Genomic DNA, 11,051 nt, shown 5'->3' on the forward strand with positions numbered 1-11,051 from the left:
CCAATAGCTACTGCCTCTAGTTATACTCACGGTCTGCAGCTCCAGCATTTTGCTCTGAAGGCCTTGCACGCTCCTCCTCTCCTTCTCCACCTCGGCCTGCGCGTCCGCTTGCGCCTCCTGCGCCTCCCTCTCCATCCTCCTGCGCTGCTCCTGCAGCGCCGCCTCCCTCTGCTCCTCCCACCTCCTCTGCTCCTGGTCCAGGGCCCTCTGCACCTGTCCTCAGAGAGGCACAAGACACGGTCCACCCCCAAGCAAAAGTACTCAACTACAGTCTGGGAACAGCCTACTTCAACAACATACTATGGGTGCCTCTCATTAGGGCTTTTATACAACCTCCCTTCCTTCCTCGATCCTCGTCCTCACCGATCTAGATAAAGAATGATGGGGCGGCAACAATGGGATAGTCTATCCAGTTTTAGTTATAGATCAGTGGGAACGCCCCTCGCGATTCGAGCATCGAGGATCGAGGAGAGATGTTGACCCTAAGCAAGCTAGAATTGGAAAAAACTCCACTAGCACAGTTTAGATGTCTGCTATAAGTGCCTGCTATTTGGAGCCGGTATAATTGGCAATATGAATAACAGTAGCACATATTTGTGGAGATTCTTCTATTACCAGCTTGTGTGTAATTCCATGTACAGTAAATAGATATTAAATCTATCTGCAGAGGTGGACATCCCAGGGTCCAGTAAGTAAAAGTCCTGCCATATTCTTTCTACCTGTGCATTTAACACAGATAATATCACTAATTATCTGATCTGTCTGGCAGCTAATTAGGATTAGCTGTTTTTTTACTAAATGGTTGGATCAAATACTTGGCAAGACTTTCACTTTCTGCACCCCGGATGTCCACCTCTGTCTACCTATCTGGTACCTTCTCCTCAGTCTCTCCTCTCAGCTGCTCCTCGCGCCTCCTCCTGGCCTCCTCCTGTGTCCCCAGAGCCCCCGTGAGCCTCCTCACCTCCTCCTCCTTCAGCTAAGGACACAGAGTGATGTTAGTATTCAACAGATGGACGTTCCTTAAATCTCCAGCTCCATGCCAGTTACTGACAACCTGAACGTATCCTCTGTATATTTCCACATTATTTTTACCAATAAGGAGTCATTTGTGACGACTGAAGAGGTTGGCATAACCTTAGCTATTATCAAATGTGGGAATGCACAGATATTAATACCAAGCAGCCTCCTCTACAGACATAAAGATAACAGTAATCAGATGTTTAGGTGAAGATGCATGTCCAGGTGTACTGACCTTGATACAGCTCTCCAGGACCTCCATGTGTTGCGTGTGGGACTGGGCCTGTTCTCTCAGTGCCTCAGACTTCAGCTCCTGAGCCTGCAAACGGACCTGCAAAAACTTGTATATAACTACTCAACATTTTTATGGGATGAGAAGTTTGGTTTGCGACGCGTACAGGGACCCCGTCTTCCTCAATGGAATGTAAACAATAAAAACATCCCATAGTATACAGTAGTACATTACCAGCTACTTAGATACATACCGACAGAAGTGTCTCACTCACCTGTTGAAGATTCTTCTCGTGGTCCAGAGACAACTGAGACCTCTGTGCCTCCAGCGCCTCTTCCTAGGAGGGAGAAATAAAGTTCAAGTTATTACATGTGATCACCCAGCACCTAAGTATAAGTACAGTATATATGCTTTTTTGAACCTGTGAGGGAAATTCGGTCTCTGCAATTATCCAGCACGCAGTGAATAGACAGTGAGAAGAAGCACACACTAACCCAGAGCAGTGAGCTGCCTACCCAACAGCGGCGCTCGGGGAACAGTGAGGGATTAGGTGCCTTGCTCAAGGGAACTGTCCAGCCGTGGACTGGTCAGGGATCGAACCAGCAACCCTCCGGTTCACAAGCTCGAAGCCCTAACCAGTAGGCCATGGCTGCCCTCTACATATGCATTCATGTGTGCTCATGTGAGCATTACTGTTTGATTGTGCACTGTATGCCCAAACCTTTTCACGCTGTCCCTGCTCCTGAATGTCACTGGATTGCTTGTGATGCTCTTCCTTCTGAGTGCTGAGCTCCATCTGCAGGGCGCTCTTCTCCTCCTGCAGCCCCAGCAGCAGCACCTCTTTCTGGGCCACAATCCTCTCAAGTGCCCCCACCCTCCCCTCCTGGTCCTTCAGCTGTCTCTGCAAGCACTGTGGAGTATGAAGACATTCGCCATAAAGAGAATCTAACAGAACCCACTGAGTATGTCTATGCACTCGTACACATATTGTTGAAATCAATGTCACCCTGTTCATTTTTTAAATAAACATCATTGTGAAATAATCACACATAATGAAACAGAAAAAAAAACACTGGCATCCTCTAAGAAACACAGTCCACGACCAGTAGCCCTTAAAGGGACACTTCACCGATTAGCACTAAGCTTTATATCTTTAGAAAACCAGTCATGTTTTTGAATGGTCGTGCATCATTCCCTCAGTTTGCCTTGAGATGGGAGAAATATGGATTTCAATGTTGGACTTCCTGCTTTCAATGATGTAAAAATCATCATTTTACATTATTGAAAGCAGGAAGTCCTATTCATGGGTTTCATTGAAATCCGTATTTCTCCCATCTCAAGGCAAACTGAGGGAATGATGCACAACCATTCAAAAACATGACTGGTTTTCTAAAGATACAAAGCTAAATGCTAATCGGTGAAGTGTCCCTTTGAGTTGTAACTATCCATGGAGAACTACAAATAGCTCTTAGTCAGTCTATGGTTTCTCTGCATCAGTGGAGGGAGCTGGATGCCTTTCCTCCCTAAGGAGGATGGTGTGAGATGAGGAGGAGAGCAAGAAGACTGACCTCCTCCTGCTCCTCTCTCTGTCTGCTGGTGTTGGTGAGCTGGAGCTCCAGCTCAGTGCACCTCCTCCTCAGGGTCCTGAGCTCCTCCTCTCTCTGGTCTAACTCCTGCTGCGCCTCATCCAGCTTCTGAGCAAGATAAAGAAATGGGACATACTCTATGAAATTGAATTGGATTGAATTAAACTAATATGACTAATACGACAATAAATGAAGTGCTTGTTGTACCCCAGACCATACTTCCTGAAACTGTTAAGTGAGGGAAAACTGTGACTGTCCACCTACCAGACTTCAGCGACATGTGATTGATCAAAAGCAATGAATAAACTCTTGAGACATACTTCTGACATGGAGTCCAGTGTGTGTCTGAAGCGGCGCTGTTCTGAGAACAGGTCTGATTTGGCGTTCTCCAGGAGTCTGTCCATCTCCTCCCTCTCCAGCACAGACACTCCACCAGCCAGCTGGAGAAAACAAAGATGAGAGAGCTGCAGAGTCAGGCAAGGGAAAAGGTTTGATCATCTGGGACCAGGATCTGATCGTCTTAAAAATCCAAAAGGTAAGGCCCCAGCCGTGGTGCGTCTGGCTGGGGCACCTGCACCGCACACCAGCGACCCAGGTTCGATTCCCACCCTGTGTTCCTTTCCCACTTCAACTCTCTCTCCCGCTCACTTCCTGTCTCTCTCTACTATCCTATCTGATTAAAGGCATTCAGATATGTCTAACAGGTGGCACTTAGTCAACTTTGATTCACACTGACTGAGACCTTTAATTGAGGGTCCTCCCAAATTATTTTGCGCGCATCATCTTAACTTTAAAAATACCTATTGTCAGGTAGTGCAGTAAATGAATGAAACGAGGGAAGAAGTGACCCATAAACTGTGAGCTGTGAAAATGGGAGCTCTCTGTGCCATTACACGTCCACCACCTCCTGAACTCAGCAGTCTAACTCTGCTAGATGTGTCAGGCATGCGACCAGAGGACATCCCGGGCTCAGAAAGTAAAAGTCCTGCCAAGTATTTCATCCAATCATTTAGTAAACCGGCTATTCCTAATTAGCAGCCAGGTAGATCAGATAATTAGTGATTTCACTTGTGTTAAATGCACAGGTAGAAAGAATATATGGCAGGACTTTCACTTTCTAGAAACTTTTCTTTTTTACTTTACCCTGGGACGCCTCTGTGTACGACCCCAGTGCGTAAGATACTAGCCTGGGTGTTCCCATGCTGCCTTGCGCGCAATTTCATTCACGCTGCTAAGGCAGTCTGGAAACTACCGCCCTAATTTTTGCCTGACATAGGGGACCAATCACAGAACAGGGGGGAAAGCAAGACGATGATGAGCTATGCACAGACACATTTGATAGACATCTGTGCCGCCCAAAGAACGGATCTGGGCATTTTTTCAAATACGAGAAAATGAACATTTGGTTGCCAGACCACGTATCATTTGAGAAGTGGTAGGCGCTAGCCAGGCTAGTAAGATACAGCTTGAGCTCGGCTCTCACCCTGGCCTCCCCTCCCTCCCGCCGGACTGTCCAGCTCCTCTGCAGGGCGTCCAGTTCCTCCTGCAGACCTCTGACCTCCAGCAGACACGAGTCCCTCTGGCTCTGCAGCCTGCGCAGCTCACACCTAAAGCACAGTGCAGCGGCCATGATGGGAACAAGAACATATGCCGCTATATGAGGAGAAGAAAACTAAGAGAATATGAATGAGATCATGATAGCTGTGCCACACCTTTTATTACTTAGTTTATTAAAGCAACACTAAAGCACTTTTGCTGTCGCATGTACGCTATTTGTTTATTCAGAAAACAATGTCCACAGACAAGGTAGAGTATGTTGCATGATTTTGTGAAAGTATGATGTATTGCGACATCGAAGCCAGTCAAATTTGTAGTTTCTTATGTCTCATTCCATCCAACTACAGATACGCTACCCGATCTGGAAAAGTTACATAATGTGGTTATAGCAGATAGAGGGCTGCAAAGCGAAAGCAGAAGTGCCGTTCACCCTGTTACGAGTTGATGAACCGCTGAAATGATTTTGGAAACATTATTTTAAGGTACGAAAACTCTCTAGTGTTGCTTTAATACTATCTATCATGCATACAGTTAAAGTTATACGTAGTTAGTTAATACTTTGCCACATAATGACTTAACACTACCAACACTTACATAACATTCGTGAGATGGACAGATACTGCAAATACTCTCCTGTTCGAGGTGTAATTGGTCAAATTGGCAAAAGGTCAAGTTGTTCCTTGTGGCCTTTTGGCTGTCCATAATGCATGTATGCTCAAAAGAAAGAATGATAAAACTCAAAAAGCTGAAATATGTGCACACAATCCTGGCTCTGACCTGGAGGTGTCTGACTGGGCTGTGTTGTCCCTCAGGCCGGCCTCGAGTCTCTGGCTGTCCCTCTCCTTCTGCTCAACCTCCAGCCTCAGCCGCTCCAGCTGCTGCAACATGCACTACACACACACACATGCATATGCATGCACAAAGACACGCAGGCACGCACGCACGCACGCACGCAGGCACACAGGCACGCACACAGGCACACACACACACACACACACACACAGACACACACGCACATAGACATACCCAAAAGCAAGCAGAGATAATTAACTGAGAACTGCCAGGATGTCCCACTATTTTGTATGTTCAAGAGTAACAGAACATTTTTAAGAATATATAAAAAAGACAAGGTGGCATTGCGTGCTAATTTAATACCTGCTGTTGTTGGAGAAGATCGGCCAGAGATTTCTCTGTTTCACACAGCTGAGCTCTCTTCATGAGCAATGTATTCTCCTCCCTCTCACTGTCCTACAAGCACACACAGGGACACAACACAAGAACACAACTATTAGACTGAGATCCCTATTGTGGAGGTGCTCTTGTGGACAATTAACCAGGCGTGTGCGGCATCCTCCACCTTTCTGAGATGAGACAGGGCTTCCTCTAAGAGTCGTCTCTCGGTCATCTGCTCCAGGAGCCACCCACAGGAGAGCTGCAAGTGACAGGCGAGAAAATGCGTCTTGATTGTCTTCGAGGTGCCCGTGTCTAATCACCCAGTTTCTTTTTCAATTTTATTTATTTATTTGTTTGTTTATTTAAAAGGGACAATGCACATCAATTGACATTCTTTGCTTACACTCAAAATGTAAATGTGCCAGAGTTAGCAAAAGAGCTAATATTCAGGTCAACACATCATCACACTACATTAATAAAAAGACTACAGGAAAGATAGAAAGCAAATTAGGACAGAAGAAAGAAATATAGAATAGATCTAAAGAGGGGCAGTGCCTAGAATGAGCTAAACCAGCTATTAATGAGTGCAGTTTTGATTGTTTACATTGATTGCTTACATTGTTTCCTCGGTTTTGTTTGACCCGACTTCCTCTCGATCTCCTGTGCGTACTGCTCCGTGAGTGTCTTCCACCTTTATGGTCACCTCTGGAGTTCTGGAAAGATTCGCTCTCCTCACTGTTGTCATCAGAACTGACGTCCACACATCAGCCAATGGCAAAGGAAAGAAGAAAGAAGAGATCAACCTTTAAAATCATTAAGCATATTAGTAACAATTGTAATTAGTATTTTTTTCTCAACAGAGCCACAAAAACGATGTGCTACCTAAACGGTTGTCCTCTGACGTGGGGCGACTTCTCTATGCGCTGCCGTCCACAGGAGCCCACGGTGGCTGTAGAGGCCAGTGGCCCTAAATAGCACAATTTTGTTCTCATCAGGACAAAGAAAACACTATAAAACACGTGCAGATTAGTAAACGACAACACATACTGTACTGTTGGCTCCCCTCCTCATCTGCTAGAGTGTCACAGTCACTGTGGTCCAAGAGCATGCTGTCCACTTGTTCAACAGCTTTAATGACTGAGAAAGGACAAGACAAGAAGATCACATCAGTTTGACGGAACAGTGTAGACTTAAAGCATCCTTGAGATGAGGCGTGACAATGCAGCAGAGCAGATCCAGTATCTGAGCATGCTAACAATTACGATTCAGCAAAACAGTAGGGACAACTATACTCTGGGTTTTCATATTTAGCAGAGGAAAAACACAGTATTGTTTTCTGAGATGCAAGTTTGTGTATAGTAAGATGTTTTAAGGTATTTATGACAAAGTTCTTAGGAGACCCTCGTTTGCACGTCTCGTTCCTACAGTACATGTTCCAAACCGGAAGCCTCCACAGTATTGTTTTTACAGACATCATAATCAGCTCTCTCTTCCCTGAGGTACCTTTCCTGTGGTCAAAAGACTTGTGCAGGTGCCTATGGACTTGTTCGGTGCGCACTGAGTCCAGGTCGCTGTCTATGGTCACCGCATCAAAGTTCCTGACCGGAACTCCTATAGGAGGAAACTGTGTTACAATCACTGTGGCATACAATACCAGCAAACTCTCAGGGGTCATCCCAAATCATTTTGTAGCCATCCAACTTTGAAAATACCTACAGTAATGTTCATCAGTCACCAGTCAACAGTTGTTACAGTTAGTGATTTGGATGAAAACGGTTTGCAGCACCTGCCAGGTATCTGACGTTAATTCCAATGCTTCCGCTCTCAGTAGCCGCCGGATCTGTGGCACCCGTGAAACTCGGAAGCTCGTCGAGAGCAGCTGAACAGAAGCGATAGAAGATTTAAAACAACATGATGATGACGTCTGTAGTAGACTCACTCACATCATTACATGGATTCACTAACACCATGACATGGATTCATCTTACTGACTGGATGCATATTCAACACATCTAGGAATAGGTAAGACACATTCAGCTTTGGACTAGTTCATTTAATTTATAATATATTGTAATAATTTATAATGTATAAATGTTGCAGTTAGTGTAAAGCAGTAACAGCCAATCCAATTCCCATTTGGGGCAAAACCATATTTGAATCTTCTTTAATCTGCTACATTCATTCAAGCAGGTACTTGGGTTTCAAAATCACGAAGATAATAACAATCAAATCATCAGCAAAAGACTCTTGAGGCAACACAGTGTCTGTCTCACTAATGAAATGCCTTTCGTCACTGTGCAAACAGTCCCTAGGATACCTCCTGCAATCAATAGTCTGCAGTGCACTGCAACCAAACCTGTTAACCTGTTCAACTTAATACTGATCCTACTACTGGTCCTAATAACTACCACCTGCTCCAGGTGCAGAGCTTAGTATTCGTAACAGACCCAGTCCCATACATGCATGTTGCTGTCACATTAGGACCCCATGTTTACCGGTATCATGTGGCATGGACTGGGTGGACTCAGTTCTACTCCTCTCCTCCAGGTCCACGGTCTCCTCCCTGAAGCGCTCGATGAAGTCCTCCGTGCAGATGCTGTCTGGGCCGGGTGGCGTGGACGTGGACGTGGACGTGGCGATCTCTGGTGGCCCTCTGGTGTCAGCCCTCCCCAGCAGCCTCTCCAGCCTCCAGCGGCACTGCTCCGTCCGGGCGTCCAGCCCGCACTGCTCCTGCTCTGGGGTCGGCGTCGCGCTGCTCCCCCCTCTCTCCGAGGGTCCCGCCGAGTCCTGCCTACCACCAGAGGGCCTGGCTGTGAGGTGACGGTGGCGAGAAACCAGACCGTGGTTTGAAGAAAATGATGAGAGGGGATGACATGTTCTAAACTCCACATACTGGTGAGTATGAGGAGATGAATTTGTCATGGGCCAAGGCATCAGCCAAGGCACCACTTACGAGGTGAGCTGGCAGGACGCTTGCGTTCAGGCTCATGGGAGGGTGTGTCCTGGTGGTCTCCATCGTTGGCAGGACCAGTGCTTCCCAAGCCAGTGTCCTTACTCAGAGATGGACTTCTGCACAGGTATGCTTTGACAACATAAACAGGCTTCTCAGTTTTCCAAAATGAACATTTGCAGGTTGGAGGTTAAACGGACAAACACAGTCAGGGGGCCATTGTACAGTATATGCCTGCTTTGTTTTGAGAGAAAGGGGTTCTAGGAATTGCAATTTTTTTCTATCGACACCATAAAAGTAATTTTTTTTTGCCGTTTTGAATCCCCAAAAAAGCGCTTACCTAATCTCTTAGCGCCTTCTCCTTTACAGACTCCATCATGTCTTTGATTATGTGCCTATGAACAAACAAAATTCTGAAGTTGACGCTGACCAAATAGGAAAACCCTTACCTCATTCTTTCCAGAACAGGACTCTCTTAGGTTGACTGATCGTTCGATCACAGTACAAGTTCAGGCATTTTTAGATTGCAGGAATTAACTAATGATGTAGCCTACAACAGAATGAATTTCTGATGTTCTAAGTTAAGTCCTTATTCCTCAAAGCTATTTGCATTAAATTGCATATGATGATAATGATCAACCCCTGGAAACATGTGCATGTGACATATATAGTGTGTCTGACCTGAAGGCGGCTCAGTTCAGCATCAATGGCGTCCAAGAGCATGTCACAGTGGTCCCGCGGTAGTGCTAAAGATGCCAAGCCCCGACTGTGAGCTGCATCTGCAACAGCAGAAGGCAGTTTGAATGCACTGAAGCTTGCACAAGACTGATCAGACATGGAGGTACTTTGTGCATGAGAAAACAAGGTTATAGTCAGTACCTGTGCATAGCAGTTCATCTGTATCTTCAAAATCCTCTCCGGCTTCCACATTGTAGTTGGTTTGTGCCATAACTGCCAGATGAGAATGGCATCATGCATACACACACACACACACACACACACACAGAGAGAAAGAAAGAGAGAGAGGGAGAGGGAGAGAGAGAGAGAAGGCCTATTTATGCATTTGAAAACTTGAAAATAGTTTTTGTACAAAGATGATTAACCTTGCAGACCTCGACTGCACCTGTACAGCCGTTACAGCCAGATGTCTGAGCTTTCATAGCCCATTTGAGTGTTGATGATGACGTTGTCCTGGAAACTAGGTCTTGCACAACTATAAAGTTTTTACAATAAGCATAACAATATGCAAGAGAAATTCACGATACAACCTATAAACCGTTTGGCACATCCTTCAGTCATGATTTGGTATTGGTCATAACATAGAGTAAAGGCAACGTACATGCCATTTATTTACTTTCTGCGTCAGGGAGTGCTAGTCCGACTGTTCTGAAATCTGACGGGAAACGAGAACGCAACAATGTAACAAATAAGTAAACCTCAAAATCTCTCCCTTAAAACGCAGTAGGCCTATGTATAACTTCACGATTTGGACTGTTTGCATTTGATTTTGAGGATTTGCCTCTCTGTTGCTATTTAAGCGTGGAGTTCTGCATAATTTTAAGAAGTGCAAGTAGGCCTTCAGACAAAACAGAAAACACTGAAACAGAAATGTCCAAATTACCGTGCAATCACATTCGAAGACTCCCGCTTCTTCATGTGGAGGAATGAGTTTTGATGAACGTGAATGTGGTCACCTAGAAACGGGTAAACACACACATACGGATCCCACCCACGGCTTTCAAGCTGCTCGTCGATTGGCTGAGTGTGAAGCGCGATGCAGAGCGGCAACTTCTATGTGCCGCTGGTCCGCTGTTATGGTCCGCTGCCATGATTTCCCTTTAGCTGCTAACCTGCAGCCTTGATGCCTGTGGCGTACAATGGACATCATGTCACCTGCACCTTGAACGTCCTGCTCTCTGAAACACGTTTGAAGGTGTTGGAGATGGTGTTGTGGGTGGCTGAATTGTTAATTCCTGTATTCCATGTTCAGGTGAGGCCAGATTTGATGGTAGGCTATGTTGAGGATGGAACCTCACTCATAAAGAGTGCACTGACTTGTGCTGCAGATGGTTCAACAAAATGGACCTGCAATAGTTTAATTAAATCAACTAGTATAGTCTAATAAAATAAGGTAGAATACATATATTTTTGAACTATCATCATGCATAATTTTGACCATGATGATGACCAGGAATACAGAATGGACACTCTCCTTCATTTTGAAGGTTATTCGTAACACATTTTACACTTTGACACTTTTAAGCCCAGGGACTCCTTTTGCTTAATGCAAGGTAACTTTGGGGTTTTGATTTTTGTAACCTTTCAGTGCAGCTGGTAACAGCACTCATAGCACGTGGATCTAAGCGCCCGTAGGGCTGGGATCGAGTCCAACCCAGGTCACTTCCCCATCTTACCCCATCTCTCTCTCCCACTCGCTTCCTGTCTTGTCTGCCTTTTCACACCCCTGCCAATAAAGCAAACAAACAAAGCAAATAAATAGAAATATTACAGTAAATTCAGCTGTATTTTCACTTCA

General features: G+C 45.4%; 1 protein-coding gene across 1 annotated transcript in view; it reads right to left on the bottom strand.

Annotated features, from left to right (window-relative positions):
- Positions 1-8,969, bottom strand: part of si:ch211-102c2.8 (trichohyalin) — a 20,862-nt gene extending 11,893 nt beyond the window's left edge. Inside the window, exons 1-19 of the mRNA XM_062543865.1 lie at positions 8,965-8,969; positions 8,519-8,634; positions 8,061-8,375; positions 7,352-7,444; positions 7,069-7,176; positions 6,613-6,702; positions 6,448-6,532; positions 6,183-6,315; positions 5,750-5,824; positions 5,548-5,640; positions 5,170-5,282; positions 4,319-4,442; positions 3,156-3,275; positions 2,818-2,943; positions 1,971-2,159; positions 1,524-1,586; positions 1,253-1,348; positions 875-976; positions 31-213 (exon numbers count right to left, since the gene is read on the bottom strand). Coding sequence (XP_062399849.1) covers positions 31-213; positions 875-976; positions 1,253-1,348; positions 1,524-1,586; positions 1,971-2,159; positions 2,818-2,943; positions 3,156-3,275; positions 4,319-4,442; positions 5,170-5,282; positions 5,548-5,640; positions 5,750-5,824; positions 6,183-6,315; positions 6,448-6,532; positions 6,613-6,702; positions 7,069-7,176; positions 7,352-7,444; positions 8,061-8,375; positions 8,519-8,634; positions 8,965-8,969 — 2,229 coding nt within the window. The remainder of the gene's footprint in view (positions 1-30; positions 214-874; positions 977-1,252; positions 1,349-1,523; positions 1,587-1,970; positions 2,160-2,817; positions 2,944-3,155; positions 3,276-4,318; positions 4,443-5,169; positions 5,283-5,547; positions 5,641-5,749; positions 5,825-6,182; positions 6,316-6,447; positions 6,533-6,612; positions 6,703-7,068; positions 7,177-7,351; positions 7,445-8,060; positions 8,376-8,518; positions 8,635-8,964) is intronic.
- Between the last annotated feature and the right edge of the window lie 2,082 nt (positions 8,970-11,051).

This window comes from Sardina pilchardus, chromosome 8 (genome assembly GCF_963854185.1).
Source record: "Sardina pilchardus chromosome 8, fSarPil1.1, whole genome shotgun sequence".
Taxonomy (NCBI): domain Eukaryota; kingdom Metazoa; phylum Chordata; class Actinopteri; order Clupeiformes; family Clupeidae; genus Sardina; species Sardina pilchardus.